We start from the raw sequence: 24,530 nt of genomic DNA on the forward strand, positions 1-24,530 counted from the left end.
AGTCAAGATTGTATCTCTTGAATCATTTTAATCGTTCACCAAAATTTGATTAGGAAATTGAAATTTTGAATTTAGAGAGAATCATTTTGCTTGGCATTTTCGGACCCTCATCGGGGAGGGGAATTGAACACCTAAACCCTCTAACCCCCCTTACCCCTTCTACCTAAGAATGTAGGTCAAACAAAAATATTTGGAAGTGGATAAGCAATACAATATCGAGCAATTCATATTTGAAAATATTGCACTGATAGATCTGCTGCTGTATAGAAACGTTTTAATTTTTTCATGAATCCAATTACTTTTATGAAAAATGCCAGTTTCATTGGTTTTCTCATTAACAAACACCACAATACCATATTTTCAAAAACCCGATAATACTGACCATTCTACGTTAAATGTTAAGTTTGAATCGATAAAACCATAAAGGAAAAACATTACTCTCTGGAGCCACCATAAATGACACCTCATTATCATCTGCATTTCAACATACACGATGCCGTCGTTTTCAATAAGGACTTCTGATATTGTTCAGTTGGCAGAACACTTGCCTACTGGATAGATGTCTCCAAGTTTAAGGTTGTACATTTTTTGACAGAAAACTCAAAATGAGAATTTGGAAAAAAGTCCAGATCTAAGTTATGTTTTTAACTGTGAAAGGAATTCAACCCTCATCCGCATAAGACACTATTGCAAGTTTAAAGGCTTGTAACTTTTTTCAGAAGCTTCAAAAAACAAAAATGTCTTAAGCTACCCCAAATTATATCAAAAGTTCTTGAATATTGTATCTTTACTTTTTTTATGGACGAACCGTGGAAGCCTGGACAAAAATAAACTCCCTTTTCCGACTTAGAGTGTTAATTTGACACACCAAAAGTAAAATTTATCTAGGTCGTTTTAATACAAATTATTTTCATATAAATTTTATATCAATAGAAACCTTGTGATGTCAGTAAAATATGTTTAGAACATTATATATAGCTAAAGTTACTTGTTTTCTCGTTATTCAGCATGAAAGAAAAAAATCCGAAAAACATGCCTCAGGAAAACTGCTGTAGTCAAAATATTACACGTCCAAAAAATATTTGCATTATGCATATGAAAGCTGAAGTTAATGTCTTCATCATGAAGCCAAGAAATATTTTTTAAACGAAAAGCAGAAAGTGTTTGTTTGCTCCCCGAGTAGGTACGGTGGGTGATGATTTGGGCAGAGAGACAAGCCGAGAGACGAAATAATGATGCGTTACGAACAAACTCGAACTACAATCAATAGAATATTTCCAACCAAAAAACGCACGACACGCATCATTATTTCGTGCTTTTTGCTTGGCTCTCTGCCCAAATCACCACCCACCGTACCTACTCGGAGAGCAAACAAACACGTTCTGCTGGACGCGCTGCTTGTGGTTCTAGAAATTCAGGAATGATTTTACGTTTATAATTTTCATATTTTTGTGAAATCTCACAGCGTGAATTGTTGCTCCTCAATAAAATGTAGATTAAATTTGCTTTCCAATGAATATACTTTTGATTGGTAGTAAAAGCACTGAAAATCCGGGTACAACCTGACGGTGGACCAAAAAAACAGATGACATTTCAATTAGTAAAAAAATCGCGCAAAGAAGTCAACTTTGAAAAATTCCAGTAAATTCAATTTTTGTTGCATCAAAATCTAAAGACAACAAAATGTTAGAATTAGAATAAATTTTGTAGACATATTTTTTTAAAAACTCTACCATCGCTCAAACAGTTTTTACTAGCAATCGAATGAAAAGGAGGTTTTTCAGACCACTTTTTTAACTTTTTGTGACCCTTTCAGGTCATTTTGTAGTGCTTTCATTATGTAGTGCTACAGAATGCTACAGGAGCAATTGAAGCAGATTTGTCTTAGCTTGTTTGACTTCTCACATGTACCTTAAATCATTGAACTCGCAATAGTTATCAACATCAATCATTGCATAGGGGTTTCTTAAATCTAGCCAGCGAAATTAATAAGTTCTTATATTAGGGATTCTAGGACCAAAATAAGCCCTAGTTTCAAAGTAGAGTAGCTCATCCTCTCTGCGACTCTCTGGCACACAAGAAGTTCTATGATACCATCTTGAATATCTATACTTGACGCCAATTGTGTATCTTTACAGGTAGTTACCGAGGACCGCTACCTGCTGCAGTTCCACTACACCGAATGGCATTCACACACCTGCCCTTTCTCGAACGCGATCCTGGAATTCCGCCGGAGAGTCCGATCTGTCGTTGGCACCATCATCCATGCCAACAGCCAGGTCGGACCGATGCTGGTGCACTGCAAGTGAGTATTCCGGAAGAAATGCAACTAGATGAGTCTTATTTTAATGTAAATTTTTTAACTATCAGTGATGGTGGAGGACGATCGGGAGTGTACTTAGCAATCGACGCCAACATGGAGCTGGCGGAGGAAGAAGATGCATTTCACGTTTTTGGATTTTTAAAGAAACTTCGACAGTCGCGCAAAGGCCTTATTGAAAATGTGGTATGTTCTGTAGATTGAAATAAGCCCAACATTAATATCTCTAACAATTTCAAATTTCTGCAAAGGACCAATACAAATTCGTATACGACACGCTGGAGGAGTTTGTGATCTGCGGCAACTCCTGGTTCCCGGTGACGGAACTATCGCAACGGTTGAAGGAGAAGAGCCTCAAGGATCAGGTCACCAAGATGAACGCCTACCAGAGGGAGTACGCCCAGATCTGCAAGCAAACGCCACGGTTTACCATCGGGGACTGTGCCGGAGGTCACCGGGGGGACAACCGGGACAAAAACCGAGACGTACTGTGTGTGCCACGTAAGTTCAATGATGATTGTTGGAAAGGAGAGAGGGGAAATTTGGTGAGAGAAGTTCTGGCCTTTTTTCTGTATGACTTTTAGGAGCTACGAGTTTTAAACCATCTCTGAACTGTGATAATTTTAGTTTGCATAGAATATCATCTATCACACTACAGAGGTTCGAATTGAAATTCACGAACAGATCTTGCGTAATGAAAATCGTCTCTTTAAGAGACATTATATCTAGAAGACATCATCGTTAGTTGTCTGATCGAAAAAGAAACAAAAAGGGGAAAATCCCAACGAAACTTGAAAAAAAAATTTGAATGTAGAATAATGAAACAAGTCAACATGACATGGTATGACAGGACAAAATGACATGGCGTAGTAAAATTACGTGACATGACATACTGATGTAACATGATATGAAATACTATCATATATCTTTGTGCGCAACGTATAGCTCCTAACTTCAGCTTTCTTGGACACTAAGTGATTTTTTTAGCATTCCGTAGCTGCTCCACGGTCTTTTTTCCGAAGCATTTAAGCCCCCTAGTCGCTACTGTTCTCAGCACGTCTGGCAGCAACAAAAAATAATGAAAAAACGCGAGCTAAAATATTCTCATACTGAGAACTTAAAAGTTAAAATTATAGTAGGAATGGAATGATAATAATAAATTAAATATTACATAGATCTCGATGGAAAACGGATTTCCTTTAAAGAGATCCACTTTCCGTACATGAAAAAGTAGTGGCAAATGGTCGCAAATTGAATTTCCCTCAAAGTGAATATAATTTAGTCATCAAAAAATTAAACTTGTTTGTGTTGTGACCGATTACTTTTAGGAAGTGAATTCACGCTTTGGCCACTTTTGTCTTCAGTACATAGCACTTTGATTTCCTGTTCTCTCAGTGGAAATAGGACATCGGTGTCTTCAAATAAATTGTAGAAAATACAATAACCCACAATTTCTAGATTGAAAACAACGAACAAAGTTCTACCTATTTAAAGATGTGACGTGAATTCACTCAGTTTGAACAGAACACGGTATTGGACTGAATTCACTTCACGAAATTTCAAGTTACTCTGAACCATTCTTTAGCGCCTTCAAATTCCATGTTCACTTTTGAAAGTTATATTTTGTTATTCCGACTTGCACAATCATAAATTTTCAGTATCTTGGTCTAACTTTTTTCTTATTTTGGCTGACACTTGAATAGCAGCATATTGAGGAATCATACATTAAAATTACCAAGGAGTGTATTAGAGTAAATTGATGAAATTTCCAGTGATGTTCTGGCAAGTGGTTTTCGAGATAGCGAAGAAATTTTTCGACTTTAATTTTTGGGAAACACGTGCACCTTCTATAACACAATGAACCACACTTTTTTTAATCAAGGCCATTTTTATTACGTTTTCTTTTTCCTGAAGCTTGACCTACAAAATAATTCAAAATTTTGAATTTGATTGAAGTTAAAGAAAAATTTGGCACACAAAAACATTATATTTGACTTTTTATCACTCCATCACCGTTTTTGCATGATGGCACGATTCCAAATCCAATTTATTTTAATTTACATAGTATTACGTCTCACGACATAACTTGACGAACATAATTCTTAAAATTCACTCGGTCCATGGCAACCGTTCTCCAATTCCTCGGGCACCCCACGTTCGCCAGATCATGCTCCACTTGGTCTAACCACCTCGCTCGTTGCGCCCCCGCTCGTCTTGTTCCTACCGGATTCGTAGCGAACACCTGTTTTGCAGGACAGTCGTCCGGCATTCTCGCTACATGTCCCGCCCAGCGTATCCGGCCAGCTTTCACCACCTTCTGGATACTGGGTTCGCCGTTCGAATCCGCACACAGCACTGCGTTCCATCCATCGTCGCCTTGATCAGTCTGATCAGCTTCCCGGAAAAGCCTTTATAGTCCATAATTTTCCATAGCTCGTTACGGTCGATCGTGTCGTATGCGGCTTTGAAGTCGATGAATAGATGGTACGTAGGGACTTGGTGTTCCCGGCATTTTTGGAGGATTTGCCGTAATGTGAATATCTGGTCCGTCGCGGACCGTCCCTCCATGAAGCCGGCCTGATGACTTCCCATGAATCTGTTTGCTTGTGGCGTTAGGCGGCGGAGTAGGATTCGGGACAGCACTTTGTAGGCGGCATTGCGCATTGAGGACAGTGATCGCTCGGTAGTTCTCACAGTCCAATTTGTCGCCCTTCTTGTAGATGCGGCATATTACCCCCTCCTTCCACTCCTCCGGTAGCTGTTCTATGTCCCAGATCCGGACTATCAACCGGTGTAGGCAATCGGCCAACTTGTCCGGGCCCATTTTGATGAGTTCAGCTGCGATACCATCCTTCCCAGACGATTTGTTTCTATTCAGCTGGCGAATGGCTTCCTTAACTTCACTCATCGTTGGGAGTGGCTCCTCTACGTCGTTGGCTACGCCGGCGATGTACCTTCCCCCACCGTCTTGATCTCCTGCATGTGCGCCGTTCAGGTGTTCATCGAAGTGCTGCTTCCACCTTTTGATCACCTCGCGATTGTACGTCAGGATGCCTCCGTCCTTATCCCGGCACATTTCAGCTTGCGGCACGAAGCCTTTGCGGGATGCGTTGAGTTTTTGATAGAACTTTCGTGTTTCTTGGGCGCGATGCAGCTGCTCCAGCTCCTCGAGCTCCTCCTCCTCCAGGCGGCGCTTTTGCTCCTGGAAAATTCGGACTCGCTGCCTCTTCCGCTGTCGGTGATTTTCCACATTTCGACGGGTGCCTCTTTGCACTACTGCCTCCCGCGCGGCATTCTCTTCGTCCATCACCATCCTACACTCCTCGTCGAACCAGTCGTTCCGTCGAGATCGCTCCACATAACCGATGACGTTCTCCGCAGCACTGTTGATGGCTGTCTTGATGGTATCCCAACTTACAGTCCTCGAGTGGGACTTCATCAAGCTCGCCCTCTGCCGGCAGCGCTGCTTCGACCGATTGCGCGTAGTCTGCCGCGACCTCAGGTTGCTTCAGTCGCGCGATATTTAACCGAGGCGGGCGTCGGTTTCGTGTGTTGTTCACTACGGAGAGTTTTGGGCGCATCTTCACCATCACCAGATAGTGATTCGACTCGATGTTGGCGCCTCGACAGGATCTGACGTCGATGATGTCCGAGAAGTGCCGGCTGTCAATCAAAACGTGGTCGATCTGTGATTGCGTTTGGTACGGTGATCTCCAGGTGTACTTGTGTGGGAGGCGGTGCTGAAAAAAGGTACTACGTACGGCCATTCGTTTGGAGGCGGCGAAATCTATCAGTCTGAAGCCGTTTTCGTTGGTCAGCTGGTGCGCACTGGACCTTCCAATTGTCGATTTAAATTCCTTCTCCTTGCCGACCTGAGCGTTAAAATCCCCGATGACGATCTTGATATCATGTTTTTGGGCAACGGTCGTATTCACGCTCCAGCTGCGCGTAAAATTCGTCTTTGTCGTCACCGGTACTTCCGAGGTGAGGGCTGTGCACGTTGATGATGCTGATGTTGAAGAACTGGCCCTTGATTCTCAACCGGCACATTCGTGAGTTGATCGGCCACCACCCGATCACGCGCTTTTGCATCTTTCCCATCACTATAAAAGCTGTTCCAAGCTCGTGTGTGTTGCCGCAGCTCTGGTAGATGGCACGACCATCTTGGTACGTTCGTACCGTGGAGCCCTTCCAGCATACCTCCTGCAGCGCTACGATGTCGAATTTGCGGCTCTTCAATTCGTTGGAGAGCACGTGGGTACTGCCCACAAAATTTAGAGACCGGCAGTTCCATGTTCCAAGTTTCCAATCGCTAGTACCTTTTCGTCGCGTGGGTCTTTGCCGATTTCCATCCGAAATTTGTTGTTCGTTGTTCGTTACTTAAGTTTTCTTGTAGTCACGGGCTCGCAAGGCCCGCACCTAACCCCACTATCTCGCAGGAGGACCGTCGTGATGTTGCTGTTTTGGGTCCCGAACACCACCAGGACGTTGTTGCACTCCGCACGCCGCCCCTGACATGGAGAACAGACGCGTACGAAGCCCCCTGACTCAGTCTGCATGCGACCAAAGCATCCACCGGGGTTGGGTACCCGATCTCCGCTAAAGTTGCTCGCACCCCAGCTAGCACCACGGGGAGGTAGAGAATCGAAGTTGCAGACAAGAGGTGATATGACCACTACCCGAAGGTTGGGTGTATGGGGTCTCGAGTTGCACATTGTCTACCGTTCGCTAGCCAAAAAAAATAATATCTACATTTTCCAAGGCTCGTAAACAAACAGCTCTCCTGATGATACCAAAAAGCATTTAGAAGCAAACGGGTTAATTAATGTGAAAGAACAAATTCTTTTTGTATATGAACAGTTATAGCGCTATTTTTATAGTCATTTAATGATAAATTATATCATTAAATATTTAAAAATAAGGACATTTTCCAAGAGTAGGCCCGCATTGGACAAATGGATAGGAACCTTATCAAATTGTTAACGTGAAAAAATGAAAATGGGAAAACTGGGAGGGCCTAGGGGAATGTGTCAAGGTTAAATTTCTTTTGTATCTTGTAGCTCAAACTATTTAGCAATTATTATATTTTTTTCCCTTAAATGTAGGAGGCATCATGATTCTTTTTCCGATTGTAAATATTTTTAAAATAAAAGATTTAAAATCAAGGCTAAATTGATAAACTAGCATATGTAAATATTATGAAGGTGTTTTGTATCCTTTATGATAAAAAAAAACTCGTTAAAACAGTCAGAATAGAGACTGATCAATGTCACCCCAAAGCTTCAAAATCTGTACAGAGACGAAAACGATCTTTAAATCAAATATAAATTAGTCTAATAAATTTCTGCATCCATGTTTTACATTCATAGCAGTCCAGTACTGGTTTTAAAAATATAAAACATGCCACATTCCCCTTAACAGAAAAAATAATTCAAATATATTGAAAAAAGTGATCAATATTACCCCGGATTACGGTACCGTCAAACGGAGCATCATGCAACAGCAGGGTTAGATTCAACATCTGTTTACCACAAAACAATTTTTATTTCTATATAATGTAGCCGAGTTATCATTTAATGATAACAAAATGACGATAATGTAGTTTCAACACAGTTTTTTAAAGTTTGGAATTCTAATAAAAATTAAAAAAATCGAGCAAAAAATGTACAAATTTTTACATTTTTCGATGCCCTAAAATTTTTATACCCAGTATGACGGATTTGCTTGATGATATCACCTACAAACTATATATTGCTTTTATATTGTCCTATACCAACAGTGTTGGTGTAAACATATTTTTCCGACAATCGTCAATTTTTTTAAATAAATATTTTCATAATTCAGTTAACAGTCTGGGCTTAAATGCATTAAATGCAAATCAAAGATTCACATTTTATATCTCGTTTCCATATGCTGAAATATGATTTTTTTTAACATAACGCGTTTATTAATTTCAAAATTTCATCGATTCAAACATTAATTTTTATGATTTCAGCTAGTAGTATTTTTGTAGTATTTTTTACCCCTAAATGTATGCAACACCCTTATGCTTTTTGTTTGGAAACACAAAAAAAAATGTAAAATTTAATTCGAATAAAACCAAAAGTTACAGCAATTGGTGCTTTATGCCTAATGACATCACAAATTTGTCAAGAACTATATATTTTTAAACGTTTTCGTTTCATTATGGTTGCAATTCACCCCTTTTTTTCTAAATAAGGTGAAAGTTGTATGTTTTTGTAAATTTGAAAACAACTGTTGAAACCAATAATTTTTCTGACCACATCAATTTGATGTCCTATCAATTTTAAAACTTTTGATGTACACGTGGTATGATTATCTGTGTACATTAAGTTTTTAGAAGCCATTTATGTTGAAAAGTGTTGCATGATGCCCCCGTCGACGGTACTCCTGTTTTGTTAAACACTGCTGTCAATTCAGTGAAATTATTAAATCAAGACAAAGCAAATTTGCTACCTTTAAAAAAAATCACTCGGGAACCATCCCTTTTGCTTCACCTGAAGATGCGAACAGTATTCCTAATATGAAACAACCCATTTAATATTACGAAACAGGCTTCATCCCCTCCCCAGAGAGTATTTTATTCTTCTTCTCCTTTAAGGAACGATTTCTTGTTCTACCGCAACATATCCCGCACTCGCGAAACCAAATTTTAATTGAATTTGCTACGTGCCAGCGTTGTTAACCGTTTACTTTTCTTTATTTCAGCTGACAACTTCCGTCCTTACCTTACCTCGTTTCAGGGAAATTCCTTTACCGACTACATCAATGCTGTGTTTGTGGATGTAAGTTCCTCTCAGGGTTTCGATGTTTAATTTTTTTTTCAAGCATTTCGACGTTAATATGTTTTGTATATTTGCAGGGCTACACCAAGCCTAGAGAGTACATCGTAACCGAGTGGCCCTTACAGAAAACCTGCGGCGAATTTTGGTCCCTGGTGTACGACCACGAATGCTCAGCGATAGTAGTCCTCTGTCAGCCACCTCATAACTCGGTGCGAAGAGATTTAATTTTCCTATTTTAAAAATTGAATAATTACCTTACCTTTTAATATATGTCAACAGCAACAATATCCTGCCTTCTGGCCCGAGAGCCGCCACCCGAAGAAGTACGGCCCGGTGTTCACGATCGATCACATCTCGCACAACCACTATGCCAACATCAAATCCTGGATCTTCCGCATCAACAAGAAGGTGATCTCGCTGACGGAGCTGATGGCCGGAGTCAAGGCCCCGCCGAGGACCGTGCAGCTGTTCCAGCTCATTTGCTGGCCCATGGGTCATAAGGTTAGTGTCCTAGTTAGCTTGAATGAAAGTTGAGAAATGTAATCAATTCTGTATCATTTTCTGCTTCAGGTGCCAACGTCTACGAATTCGTTAGTGGAGCTCATGAACATGGTGGAGCGATGGAGGCAGAAAACCGACTACGGACCAGTTTGTGTCGTGTCACCGTAAGTTTTTAGAAAATATTCATATTTTTCGTATCGACTGGTGTGAAATGATCCAAGAACTTGCCAACGGGTGGGAGGGTGTTTGGTGTAAATACCTCATCCCCTGAAGTTTTGCCATACAAATTTTAGGTTTTTTAAAAAGACAGTTTAATTTTATTTAAAACTAGCTGATCCCATACGAACTCCGTTTTGCTTTCAACTTGGAATATGTCATGAACAGATTTTATGAAATTCAATAGCTAAGCATTTTCCATATGCACTTCTGAATTATTTGTTGAGCAATAATTGCAAAATTGATAGACGATCACTTTTTCTGTCGTCTGCTACTAAATTTAAAATCAGGAATTAATTGACCGTGCCAAAAAACCACCGTGTATAAATTTTGACTCGATCGTTGCATAACAACGCAATTATTGCCAAACATTTTACCCCTTTCTGTGGCCTCCTAAACAATCTTTGATATCTAAAATCGATTGCCCTTCCCTCAAAACTCCCGTGTGCAAATTTTCCAAGCAATCCATTGCATAGTAACTTCAATATTCCCAAAAACAATGGAATATTAATTAATATGGACGACCCCTTTCGTCGACCCCTGGCAAAATATTTGACATCTGAAATTTATTGCCCGTTCCTGAAAACTACCGTGTGCAAATTTTCATCTAAATCCGATGTTTAATAACAACGATATTGCAAAAATATTGAAAGGTTAATATGGACGACCCCTTTTGCCGGCCCCTTACACTAATACCTGAAATCGATTGTCCGTCCCTCAAAACACTCGTGCACCAGTTTTCAGCAGAATTCGTTGTATAACGACGACAATATCGCATTAACAGTGAATAGTTAATATGGACGACCCCTTTGGCTGACCCCTTCCACAAAATTAGACACCCGAACTCGATTGGCCATCTCTCAAAACCCTCATGTGCAAATTTTCATCACAATCCGACGAAAAATAACGTCAATATCGCGAAAACAATATTTGTATTGTATGGGCGACCCCCTTCAGAAGGGGTCATCCGAAAATCCGAAAACATTTTTCATCATTCCTGGTCCTAATGAGCATCCCTGCCAAATTTCAGACCTCTAGCTCTTAAGACGGCTATGTCTATAGAGGACAAACAAACAAACAAACATACAGAAATTGCTTTTTATATATAGGAGAGAGTGGGGATACTTGATCCCCTTTTCTTATTTTCACCATATCTTTTTGGAAAAATTTAGCAACTCGCCGTCTTTGACATTTTCTGACAGCTTGTAACTTCAAGTTTCTATGCTCCAAAAATTAGAACGAAACTTGAACCCGTTGATGAACTAGAAGCATATTCGTGGGAGTAAAAAAATTGTGATTATTCTTAAGTTAGGGGAGACTTGATCCCCTATTGAAGGAGACTTGATCTTTTATTCAGGAAGCCCTAATCCTTGTACAAAAATCAAACAAAACCCCAAGATAGAATGTTAGTTGACTTTTTTTTGGTCATGTTTGTTCTCAGTTCACAATTTATAGCAGACATATGAAGAAAATTCTGTAACTTTGTCTCAACGCTAATAACATTGCATACTTAAAGGCGCTATTTTTTATAATTAAGAGAAAATTAATTATTTTTGCTCTTTTCTTCAGACAATTGTTTGATAAATATTAGTTTTTGGAAAAATATTAGTAATTTCGTAATCAGCAATCATAACGATAAATTCAGAAGAAGAATATGCCGTTTGGAAGGGGGATCAATTGTACCCAACTCTAGGGGATCAATTATACCCATAATCAACATTTAAGAAAACTTTTTCTGAAAAAAGTTGAGAGTTTTCCATTACTTTGAAAATATGGCATTATGAAGTTCATTTTACGCTCGAACGATTGATACATTTGAGCAAATATTTTTTTCATAATTTTCCCATGTAAGGAACATTTTAAAGTGATGAAAAAAGATCTTCAAGTTACATTTTGTGAAATTTTTCAAACAAAGTTCAATAACTCAAACAATTATTTTGTTAAAAAATTTTAAACTACAAGCATTGTTATTTTGCTCATTTTGGCACATTTTTCTAGAACATTTGATCTTTGTAAGACATTCCAGTTTCGAGATATAGCTAAGGAATCAAGTATCCCCAGGGATCAAGTATCCTCATTCTCCCCTATAGATAATTTTAACAAACTTAATTGGGGGTTGTACACCGGGTCAGCTACTAATTACTATTCACAAAAGTTTATTGGCGATTTGAGCAAAGTTGTTTAGCATGCACGCCCATTACTTTCAACTTTAGATTCAGAAAAAGAGTTTTGATCGCTTTTTATAACTTTTATTTTGAAAACCAATTGAAGAAAGAGATAAGAATGTTTATAACCTTTTGTTTCAATCATTATTTTATCATAGAGGATCATTTTTCAAACTATTTTTCAAGAAATTGGTCAAATTAAGGATACCGTAAATTAGGGGAAATTTGATCACCGGGGTAACTTTGATCAAGATGAAATTTTTCAGATAATCATAATTAACTAAGTCTGAAGTTAAAATATCTAAAAAAAAATTTCAACGTTTGAAAGCCTATAAATTGAGTTTCAAATAGGCTTAATTTGGTTTGAAGTTGTGAATTCTTTTTAAATTACTTAAAATGTTGTTTAAAAGTTTTAAAATATCTGTTTTTTCGGACTCACAAACAAACACCTCTCCTGACGAAATGGTAGCATTTTGAAGCAAATGGGTTGTTTTATATGAAAGTTTAACTCTTATCCTTTGTTCGGGTATAGTTCTAGAGTTAATTTTATGATCATTGTATGAACATTTTTGAATATAAAAAAACAGACATTTTCTATAAGAAAGGCTGTATAGAACAATTGGCTAAAAACCCTATAAAATAGTTAAGTTTCAATAAAAAAAAAAGAACATAGGAACAGTGGGAGGACCTAGGCAATTGCATGATAGTAAAATTTCATTTGTTTTTGAGGCCAAAAATATTCAAAAATGTTTATAATTTTTGCCCCTAAATATATGCAGCAACATTGTCCATCTTTGAGTGTGTTTGTTTTTGAAAGAATTTTTTTTTTAATCAATTGAGTTCAAATTACTGTTATTAATGTTTAAGCCTTAAAATTTTTAAAATGATATCTTAAATATGTATCATGAATAATAATAATAATAATATTTATTAGAGACCTTTTAACCTTGAGAGGTCTGTATGTATAATGAAGCATTCAGTAAAATACTAGAAAACTTACTTCAAATAGATTTTTTAATTTCATCAAAAATCTGGGAGATTTTTATTATTCGAATTGAACGAAAAAATGTTTTTTTTAGAATTTCTTTGGAATAAACTTATTCTATGCTTAATCAAGAAAGATAATCGACTTAACTCTCGGGCAAATTTAATGATTTTTTCCTTGAATGGTAATTTTAAATCAAATTTTCAAAAGTTAAGGAGATTTTGATTTTTTGGTGCAAATTTGATTCTTGCAACGTGATCCATATTTATGATTTTAGTTCGAAAATTGGCTCTTGAAAAAAATGCAATATTAAAAAGTTACCCAATCCACCAAGAAAATATGGCATTCCCAGCACATTTTTTTTACGTGAATGTTCATTCATCTGCGAATACTGCTAATTAAAATCGATTTCATGAATAGTATTTGGTGGTTCGGACAAAATTCGGACATTTTTAACTGAAATCCGGGCAAACGGGCCGGGTCGAACTTTTGTAAAATGATATGTTAAATATCCTGGCAAACCCGTATAAAACCGGGCAATCTGGCAACCATAGTGTAAAAAAATTGACTGTGATTCAAAATTTTAAATTCGAATTTGGTTTACCCGACAATCAAAATTATAAGTCTACGATCACCAGCTTTTTGAATTCCTTAACGAAATAGTCATCTTGTAATTTTTAAAAAGCCAAACTCATTTCTGAGCTGCATCAGAATCTGAATTTTGAATAGTAATTCCGAATCTGAATATAGAAGCTGAATTCAAAATTGAATTTTGACTCTAAATATTCTCGAATTTCAATTCGATCTCTGAGATGTACAAAAAATCGATTTATGTACCAAAATTGCAGGTTAGATTTTTTTTTAAATGAGCTAAGACATGAAATTTGTTACAGAGCCCTCAATCATAAATCTATAATTAAAATTTTTATGTTTTTGGTTTGAATCTGAATTCTTTGTTTAAATTTATTTTTAAATTTTTAACCTGACTTTAAATACAAAAAAAAAATTATTTCGAATGATCAATCTGATTCTGAATTTTATTCATCTGAATCGCCTGTTAGAAGGACTGTTAAGTAGATATTTTTCAAAAGAATTAAAGGGTGATACGGTCAAAATTTGTTCAATATCAACTTGACGTATTTCTTTCAATTTTGCATTTAAAAAATCTGAACACCCCTCATTTTGAAGTTGTGTGTGTGTGTGTAGAATGTTGCTCCTATTTTGATTTTGGAATTCACTTTTCAGTTATTTTGACTTGTCTAAGGAAGAAGAGCAGCGTATCAAAATTTTGCTCGCGCTTCGCGAAAATCCGAGCTACTCGCACGCAAACCTGGCAAAATCGCTAAAAGTTGCCAAATAAACCGTTACAAATGTAATTAAAGTGTTTGGGGAACGTTTTTCGACAGCCAGGAAGTCTGGATCGGGTGGGAATCGAAAACCGGAAGCCGCTGAGACGACAAAGAGAGTTACCGGTAGTTTCAAGCGAAATCCTAACCTCTCTCTGCGAGATACCGCAAATAGTGATTCCAAATCGCGATGATAAACAAAATACGACGGCCAAAGCGCGATCCCGGAGGCTGTACACGACGATGCTGACGAAGTTTGACTGCGTGGTAACGGACGACGAAACCTACGTCAAAGCCGACTACAAGCAGCTTCCGGGACAGGAGTGTTATACGGCAAAAGGAAGGGGAAAGGTAGCAGATATTTTCAAGCACATGAAACTGTCAAAGTTCGCGAAGATATATCTGGTTTTGCAATCTATTTGTACCTGTGGCTTGAAAAGCAGCATTTTCATAGCTTCCGGGACTTTCAACCAAGAAATTTACGTGAAAGAGTGTTTGAATAAACGTCTGCTGCCTTTCCTGAAGAAACACGGTTGTTCCGTACTGTTTTGGCCGGATTTGGCATCTTGCCATTACGGTAAAAAGACCATGGAGTGGTACGCCGCCAACAACGTGCAAGTGGTTCCCAAGGACAAGAACCCTCCCAACACGCCAGAGCTCCGCCTAATTGAGAAATATTGGGCTATTGTCAGTTCAAGGCAAACTGGCTTTCTGCGGCGAAGAAGGTGAATAAGGTGGCTGTACAAAATCTGATGACATGGGTTAAGCGTAAGGCCCGGCAATTCGGATTTGGAAAAGCGGAAGCCTAACTGAATATTTTTCCTGAATTTTATACTAATTAAACTTGAAAACGATTTCACCGATTTACACGCGTTTTCCCTTGACCAAATTTTGACCGTATCACCCTTTAAGTTTAAGAATTTTGTATTTTAATGGTGAACAAAGAGTCAAGATGGTTTTTAATTTTCTTTTTTTTTTCTATACTCTGAAAACTACTATCTAAATATTGCAAATGCATTTGGGATTCGAAAATTATCAATAAAAATTTTAACGAAATGCCAAACAATATTTGAACTAGGATTGCAGAAAAGTATTCAATTTTTTTTCTTATGATGATTCGGACAGAAAATCAAGAATCTTAAACTGGATACAGAATTAGAAAATGAGAATAGAAATATTATTTTGATTCTAAAAGTATGGCACTAAAACCTCCGAAGCAAATATGAATATCTTATTTAATATTTAATATTCCGAACAGAATTTCTACCAATTAGTGAAAAAAATTTGAAACTGTTGCAGAATTCTCTAACTTCTCTTATTTCCTCACTTGGTTAATGATTCTTTCCCCTCTAAAGTGGCCATTTCAGCTTTTAAGGCTTTTAGTGGGGTAAGAATGACACGGCGGGGAAAAAATTAAGCTTCTTGACTCATATTGAAAATTCTGAACTGGAATTTAGGTTCAGAAATATTATTGAAATTCGAAAACAGTTTCAAAATGCAAATTTGAATTCAGGTTCAAAATTCAGATTTAGAATTGATATTCAAAGTTCAGATTCAGATTCAGTTCGTAAATGAGTTTTACAATGATCCTTAATTAAATTTTGAAATTTAAAATTTTCACCCAAAGTTTGTATACACAATTCAGCTGAGAAACACAAAAATGTCAAGAAGTGTGTATTTGATTTTATTTTGCAAGTTCTGTCTGATTAAACTACCTGATTTTTTTATTTTGAATCAACCACAGGGTTTAATTTATGGAATTGAATTTTAAAATATATCCTAAAATCTTCGTGTAAAAAATCTGTTGGAAATTTCATGTTTTCTTGGTGAGTTGTTGATTTTTAATTATAAATTTTGAAGTTTTTTAAAGTCAAATTTCAAACCAAAATCTTAAATTTGAATCGAGTTTGTCAAAATCTAGTTTAAACGGCAAAAGTTTCGGTTTTAATTTCTAATTTTGATAATTAATTTATTTTCATCGATGGTTCATCCTTCTATTGTATCGCATTCGCATTCGCATAAACAGTCGCCTAAAACTTCGGTTGGCGTTACTCGTCAACTCTCCGTTTTTTGAAATAACAGTCTTTGTGAATTGCACCACCTTCTTTTCTAGAAGATGTTACACTTCCTGACTTGTAATTTCAAAAGAAGCAAAGTCTTCCAATTCGTTGCCTAAGACTATAGAATCTCTTAAATTGAAAAACTTGCTCCCACAGAATGTTGAAGGTGCCCTGGCCGAACCCTGCGGACTCTGTAGGGAGAGGGAAGGGTAATCACGTTTACTTGAACGGTAGATGCAGAGATCTCTACGATCCACCCATAAACGTGGGGAGGATTAAGAATGGTAAAGATGGGGAATGCAAACCCTGGGAGATGCTAGGCCAGCATTACGGGGGATGAATTTGTCCTACACCTCCTATGCTCCTTAAGTTTCCTTCTGAAACTCCTAGCTTCAATGAGGCTTTTTTACAAAAATTGTTATGTTAATGTGTTAAAATTGTTTTGTGAAATTTATTAAGAAACATTTAAATATAAATTTAATGTAATAGAAGTTTAAAAAAAAAACATAAAATAAAAACGATCTTCAAAAACATTTATAAAGCTCCGAAAAAACGAAAATGTATGTATGAATTAGGGGGAAGTCGTCTATGGCCGGACATCGCCTATGGCCGGACAACATAGATTTTTTGAAAACACAATATCCTAATAATGTTTTAACGTCATGAAAATAAAGTAAATTGTAGCCTGATATGGTGTTAGAAATATGGTAATCCAATCTGAAAAGGTAAACCAATGATAGGCATCTCAAGCTTTTGCCTAGTAGTACGGAGAGGATCGCCTGAACTTTGCATTTGTGTTGTGGTAAGTTTTTTCGGCTTGTAAAATTTGAACTGCACATGAACGACGTCGATGATTGGTTATCTTTCGACTACAGTAGATATAAGATAATAAAACGGAAGTTCAAATGAAATATTAGGAAAATTTAAAAAAAATGCGATTTGTCTATGACCGGACACAAAGTTGTTGTCTATGACTGGACAAGAAAATATTCAAAATTATTGATGATTTCAACTTGAAACTTTCATTTTTCCATCTCTATAGCACCCTCGAATGGTTAGCAAAAGATAAGGATTCAATAACGAAACTTTTTTGGTCCTCTGAGAAACTTAAGATTTTGCTGTCCGGTCATAGACAATTTTTCTCTAGTTTTTTAAAAACAAATGTTTCATTCTGGTTTGTCAAAAAAACTTATTTGACTGGCTTCATAGAACGTTCAGTATTGGAAAACACATACTCACAAGACCTGTGCAAGTGATTTCAGTCATTTTGCTACGTTTTTGTGCCATTGGTGACAACTTTGGTGAAGTAATTCGTAGTGTCCGGCCATAGACAACACTTTTGGAAAGGAGTGAAAACTAACATGAAATGATTTCTCTTACCACATGAATATGTTGTAAATTAATTTTTTTTCTAATATAGTTAAGTGATCATAATATTGATACTCTTCAAATCAGTAGAGGAACCAATATTTACAAAAATTTATTTTTGAAGTTATTGCTTAAAAACCTTAAGTGTCCGGTAGTAGACGACTTCCCCATAAAGTTTATTACAAAATTCTTTTTATTTTCCCTTATGTTCATACTTATAAATTTTCAAATGAACCATCATACATTTATATTTAATTTTTGCAAATTTATTCGAAAAAAAAACATTAACGTAAATGTTCTTTTACATATTCCTATAAGGAGTTTTGGAGTGAATATTGATTTTCAATAGTACTAACTAACTATTTGAAAATGTATTTTATGATATAATAACTAGCCTCAATAAACAATTTTCATGCATCATAAAATACAAAATTATAGTTCCATATTTTCAAAAAAATGTCCAGAAAAAAAATAAATTCCTTCAATCATTTAGTTTCAAAAAGTCTTTATAAAGTTTTGCTTTAGAAAGCCTGAACGTTATCGTAACAGTTCGATCACCTTAGAGACGTTGTGATCGAAACCGAATCAAAAAGAAATTTCAAATTAATGGCAAGCTGATGTTAATACCTAATTAAATATAATTCGATAAATTATTTAACTTATGTCTGTTCTTGAAAACTATTATTCTAATAAAAAAATTCTTTAAGTTTTTCTGAATGTTCTCACAATCTTCTCGAGAACGAAACATAAAATAAAAGAAAAATCTATATCACTCCAGCAAAAACTCAATCAATGAAGTGCAGCAATTTACTTCTTTAACTTCAACACACATTTAGAATTTATTATAAAATATCAAACATTTATTTGTGATTATTTAATCACTTTCGTGAATAGTTTTAAATATGGAATTTCAAGCATTAGTGTCAAAAATTATTTGCACAATTGAAAAACTTATTCAAAATACCTTGAAGGCATTTGTTGAAACTTTCAAAAATAAAAAAAGATAAAAATATTAAAGACATTGAATACTTAGCTTTGCAATCAGGAATTTTTGGTCCTCATACATCCTTGGTCTTTATATGTTTCAGGACTTTTCTTGTGATTTGCTGAATGTCCTGTAGATGATCCACGTCAAATGAATCATATCATCCTTTATTGCTCTTGAAAATTGCAGGCTTCGTTGTACTGTCAGCTTATTCTGTCTACTCTAAAACTTAACTCTATTAGACACGGAAAATATTTAGTCAGATGAATAGGTTATTTCGTAATATTTGTAAAAGAAAAACTAGAACAAACGTAAATAACATTGTTAAATTGTTCTAAGAAAAAAATTGAACTACTTATCTCTTTGTGCAGAGTTGTTCCGGAAGGCGAAGTCCTAGGAATCAAGCACTTCAACAGCTTACACTGGTAATTTCACTTTGTTGGAATATAAAATTCAGAAAAAGTTAATCGTGATCCTAAATTCACATTTTAATTTTTTTCGGATTAATTTCACGTAACCGAAAGAAAATTGACACGAGCAAAAAAAACACGACCGCACTCCACCAAGGTTTGCTTAGATCTCGGTTCATCCTTCTATTGTATCATGCATAAATTTGAAAAATTTGGAATCAGTTTTGAGTGATTTCAATTTGTGCGACCAGCACCGATTGGCGATTTGCAGCTCGAAACGACGTTCAGAGGGCGCTACGATCAAAATGATGATGTTAGGGATTCAAGTGTCAAAACACGTAGTGTTTTTAGTAAACAATGAAGAAAATTTGCAAATATCGGTGTTAAATGTGATATTATCAAGTAAGAAAACAGTGGATCTGGAAAGAAAACGCGTATTACATAACTATTTATATTTTTTGAAACCACTTATCTATTCTTTTTCCGATAATTTTAGTTTCCCGGAAAATGTCGTTCAACAACAGCTTTGCCGTCTACAATGCGTGGCCTCAAACGAACAGAACCCTGCCAGATAATACCAAAACGAAATCCACTTGCCATTTCACTGGAATCCCGGCGTTGAGCCAGCTACTTCGGAACATTTTGTGAAGTGGAACTCGGAAGCAATCCAATTTCGGCAGCAATTTAAACGGCAACTTTAAAGAACAACTGGTCTTCAAAATCCAGTAGTTGACTCGTATCCACCTTACCGCTCACGGAACACGGACGTTGCACGTTAGTTTACGTGTTCGAAAGTTTATCGATTAGAAAAGAGAAGTTAGTAAATGTAACTGTTTTATTCAATATTGTTGGAGTTCTCGAATCAATAAAGTATCCTAAAAACAAGTTTTGAGATATTCAGCCGACATCGAAATAGAATTTTTATATAGAAAACAATTCATCAATAACATACATTCGGGTATAATTTCAGTTTTCAAATACGTTAGATTGATTTTTCAAAACATCCCATTTCTTTCAAATTTAACTTTCATTCTGCATGGTTCCGATTTTCAACCGTTAAAAATAAATGTCGGTTAAGTCAAGCAATACTGTCCTTCCATTTTACTGTCTCGACTTTGCAAGTATGTACATGCCATCTTATGAGCAAAAAAGTTACACCGTTCATTATGCCAATCTTGCTTAAAATAGTTACTAATTTTTCCAAACAAGATTTATCGATAAAAAATAGGAACATTTTCGCTTAGTAAAAATCAATGGAACTAGTTAATGAAAGATTTTCTTACATCATTCAACCTTTGGTATTGTGCGGGATGAAGTAGTTTAAGCAAAAAGAATAATTTTGAAAACAACTTGCATTTACTGCCATGTTGAAAAACTGCTATCATCATCATTTTGTTAGTTCCATTAGTGACAACCAGTTGGCGTTGCATAGGAAATAGCTTTGCTGCAAATCGCCAATTAAAGTATTTTTCTTTTCACAAAAAGATGTGGGAAATAGTATGTAAAGCAGTTTATTCTTCTTTCAAATTTCTTTACAGTAAAGTTTTAAGGAGCTCATTTTTTCTGATAGGCATATGAATATTTCTGATGTTTAGTTTTTACATAGGCGAAATTTTAGAAAAATTATTTTGTATTCTTGGTTTAGTTGAATGAATAAGTTAATTTCAAAACATATTTCAACAATAACATCAGAATTATTTAAAATTTCAGGGCTAAAATATGACAAATATCATAAAAAGCCCAGCGCTCAGTTGTGATTGATTGATATGGATTAATTTTTGTCATTCCTGGTTCAAAATTCTTGCGGAAATGTGGGTCAATGTAAACTTTCCACTTAACTTGTTTTTGTTATTTTGGTTCGATTATCTTATTTAATCGTTTATAAAAATAGGACCGAGCCAACAGTATTAATAGATGATTTAATTTGAAATATTTTTATTGCAAAACTTTTTGTTCAAGTTTGATTTTGAAAAAAAAACTAATATAAAAACATTTATCGTAACATAAGTCCTTAAATTACGTAACGAAATCATTCAAGAAATTTCCACGAATGCCAAAACGCTGGTAAAGTGTCACAAATAAAACAAATACAATATTTTATATAATTAAGTTTTTTATTCAAGTAAAATAAACTTACCAATTTTATTATTACTACTGTTTTTCAAATTTCTATCGAATAAGGCCAAACTCAGATAAGGATGAGATAAAAAAAACATTTTTTTCAAAGATTTTATTAAAAGCAACACACTAAGATCACTGACCATACTGACTGGACACTCGATTTCGTTTGTTGGATAATTTTTCCAACAGTACGCAATATCGATTCCAGAGTGCGCATCGATTGATTCGAAGAAATGCTATCCCAGTTAGAAAGTTCCACACAACTTTCGAAAAAAAAAAATTGGCAATTGAGACGATAAAATCGTGCTAAACAGGTACAGTATTGCGAATCTGCTAAATGTGACGAAAAAAATTAGCCAGATATTGATCGAAATTTTGTTCTAAGTGTCCTGTCAGTATGATCAGTGCTAAGATTGTAATTATTTCGCTCGGGGCTCGGGATCATGATCCTCTGAATTACAGGAAAACAGCTCAAAATGACACTTGAACTGTCAAAAACAAGAAATTTTCCAGTGGCACAGGGTGATAGCTAACCAACTCTAGTAGCACACAATTTCTACTGAAATTCAAAGGAACTCACAGGAAAAAATATTTGAAAAGACCTTGATAGTCACAAGGGAAATCGTTTGGAATATACAGGAAAATTTGACATTTTTTTCCCTGAGCTGTTTTGCGGTCCTGAAATCGTTCCAACCTAGGAGAAAAGATTGAGTGTGAATTTTTCATTAACATTAATGTTTTTAAAAGCATTTGAGCACAAAGAATTTCTGTTCAGATCGAAGAGGTTCAATAACAATTCAATATTTTATTAATGCAGTCTAGTGAAGCTAGTGATAATATTTTCGTTTGAGGCCAAAAACTTAGGCCTATTTTGAACTTAACAGAAGTTTCGACAGGGAACTTATTCATTTGAGTAGAAGTTAAACTTCAAGTGAACCATCTGATATCCATGTCACCTTCCTTACTATACATTCAAACACTCATCGTGAAACCAGCGACGTTTTGCGTGTCTCCCATTGCGTTTGTCGTTAATCGCGGTTTAAACATAATAAGTAAACCAAATTAAACTATTCAAATTTGAAACAGCAACAACGAACGGTAACTGCAAAATAAATAACGCCGAACTGGACTCTTTCGCGGGTTTTAGTTCTAAGTCCTGGTGGGAAAGAGAAAGAAATCCTGTTGTTTTTTTACAGGAGAGCAAGAGAAAAACATTTTGACATGAAAGGTGTTCACTGGGATTTAGGAGCACACTGTCCTGAATTCACGGAGTTAGTTCGAGTTTCTGTGCATTCGTAGACATGTCAACGTTAACTTCAGGAGAATTGAAGTGTCACGAAATTCGGATGGGTTTTTGTGCGAATTTCGTGAAAATTGAGCAGTTACCCTGTGGTTCGGAGAATCATGGTCCCGAGCGGAATAAATGCAATCTTAGTGTGTGGTTAATATTATCAGTATGTTTATGGATCTGTTTTAGATAATCGTTCTAAACAAACCGAAAAAATTTAAAAAATCATGAACTTACAACTTGTACAGATATTGTACTTACAAGTTGTTATTTAAAAATCTAAAGTAAATCAAAAAAATATTTTTCATAAAAACATTTATTACTTTTCTTTTGATGAAATAAATATACAAATTGGATAGAGTTTGCAATAAATTTGAATCGATAAAATAATTTTCTTTCAAGTTTTCTCCACACCAACTTGTGTACAGGCAAAGATATTTTATTTAATCAAGTAACCCAAGACTGGACCAGGAGTTAAAAAAAAAAAGCGCGCGCTTTGATCAAGTTGTAAGCAAGTCCTCTAAATGCCACGTGTTTCAGGTTGCATGAAGCTCAAACACAATTATGATTTAAAAACTGATTCATGAATAATTGAATAAATTTGCGAACGCGCCGTTGTACTGAAACGGAGATTGCAGGTTCAAGTCCTGCCAGTGAGCCGTTATATCGTTTTCGAAAAATTCATGATATTTACGGCTTATGTTCTTTCTTTCTTTGTTACCTCATGTTTCTGTAATACTTTTCATTACCTACGAAAATGAGAAAAACATTCATTTCAACGACTAAATATGAAGTAAAAAAGAAATTTTTACAGTGATTTTAAAGTTTTGTACCGTAACTGTCCCATCGAACCAGGATAAGCGACCAATTAGAGCATTTTCAATGTCCTGAATCTTGATGCGCCTCATAATAAGCGGTGGGCTTGAGAGGCCACCTAGTTATTGACACAGATTACGCAGAAGCCCTCGCGAAAGATGAAACCTAATTGAAATTAATTAAAAACACATAATGGAATGTTTAAAAACCTTTCAGCGTCACTTTTGCTGCTCTTAATCACACCAAATTATAGACACGTTTGCCATTTAGGGATCTCGGTGCTGTATGGGCCGTTCAATATTATAATATTGATCGTCTTTGACGACGCGGACGGTATCATGAATTATGTTTTTTTTTAAATTTTCAACTTTCTCCATTTTCCAGTGATGGTCGCAGCCGGGCCGGAGTATACTGTGCGGCAAATGCGTGCATCGAGCAGGTCATCCAGCACGGTGAAGTGGATGTGTTTCAGGCCGTGAAAACCGTGCGCCGGCATCGACCCCAGTTGGTGGACAACATGGTGAGAACGACTCCCATCCGCGTCCTGTCCCACCCACTAACTCGCCCTGAGTCGTGGGGGAATGATATCGTTATGCTAATTCAATATTTTCTTCTCTGTTTCCCGTTTTTTTATTTGCAGACTGAATATAAATACTGTTACGATTTAGTTTTACACTACGTTCTACACTACCTTAATAAAGACTTGAAGGAAAAGAAGTGAGAATGCGATTTACACGATGATCTGTGGTAAGTTTTGCGAAGACAAAGAAAAACAATAAAAATCTAATTATGTTCACTGTAGTTGTTATTATTGAGTTATTGCACGGCTTCTCGAGAAGTTTGTTCAGTATATTGTTTAAATCAATGTCTGCAACTTTTGTTAAATTAGTTTGGATTCAAGTTACTGACTTCAGAAAGTTGAGTTACTCTTGTTCTAAAATTTCGTAAAAAAGTGTTTAGATTATCATATTAAGTTATCCTTTACAGCAGGTTCGTCGTTTGATTATTTTTATTGATTTGTTTTTCATTTTATCTTAGGATTTTATGATCATCGTTTTTGTATATATTTATTTGAATTTGTTGGTAAGTGATTTGAGTTTTCTCTTAAGTTTCGTTATTCGTTCCATAATACCAGAAACTAAC

General features: G+C 36.0%; 1 protein-coding gene across 7 annotated transcripts in view; it reads left to right on the forward strand.

The window, feature by feature from the left end:
* LOC129741633 (receptor-type tyrosine-protein phosphatase kappa) overlaps positions 1 to 24,530 on the forward strand; it is a 480,680-nt gene that overhangs the window by 449,574 nt on the left and 6,576 nt on the right. For 4 of the 7 annotated variants that reach the window (XM_055733377.1, XM_055733376.1, XM_055733379.1 and 1 more), the window contains 9 exons: positions 2,139 to 2,305; positions 2,371 to 2,506; positions 2,572 to 2,821; positions 9,050 to 9,126; positions 9,204 to 9,335; positions 9,406 to 9,627; positions 9,697 to 9,791; positions 23,772 to 23,907; positions 24,028 to 24,134. In XM_055733377.1, coding sequence (XP_055589352.1) covers positions 2,139 to 2,305; positions 2,371 to 2,506; positions 2,572 to 2,821; positions 9,050 to 9,126; positions 9,204 to 9,335; positions 9,406 to 9,627; positions 9,697 to 9,791; positions 23,772 to 23,907; positions 24,028 to 24,108 — 1,296 coding nt within the window. In that variant the 3' untranslated portion in view covers positions 24,109 to 24,134. Of the gene's footprint in view, positions 1 to 2,138; positions 2,306 to 2,370; positions 2,507 to 2,571; positions 2,822 to 9,049; positions 9,127 to 9,203; positions 9,336 to 9,405; positions 9,628 to 9,696; positions 9,792 to 23,771; positions 23,908 to 24,027; positions 24,135 to 24,419; positions 24,471 to 24,530 lie in introns of those variants that run through there. The other 3 variants (XR_008736462.1, XM_055733374.1, XM_055733375.1) reach the window with 3 other exon arrangements.

This window comes from Uranotaenia lowii, chromosome 2 (genome assembly GCF_029784155.1).
Source record: "Uranotaenia lowii strain MFRU-FL chromosome 2, ASM2978415v1, whole genome shotgun sequence".
Lineage (NCBI taxonomy): Eukaryota > Metazoa > Arthropoda > Insecta > Diptera > Culicidae > Uranotaenia > Uranotaenia lowii.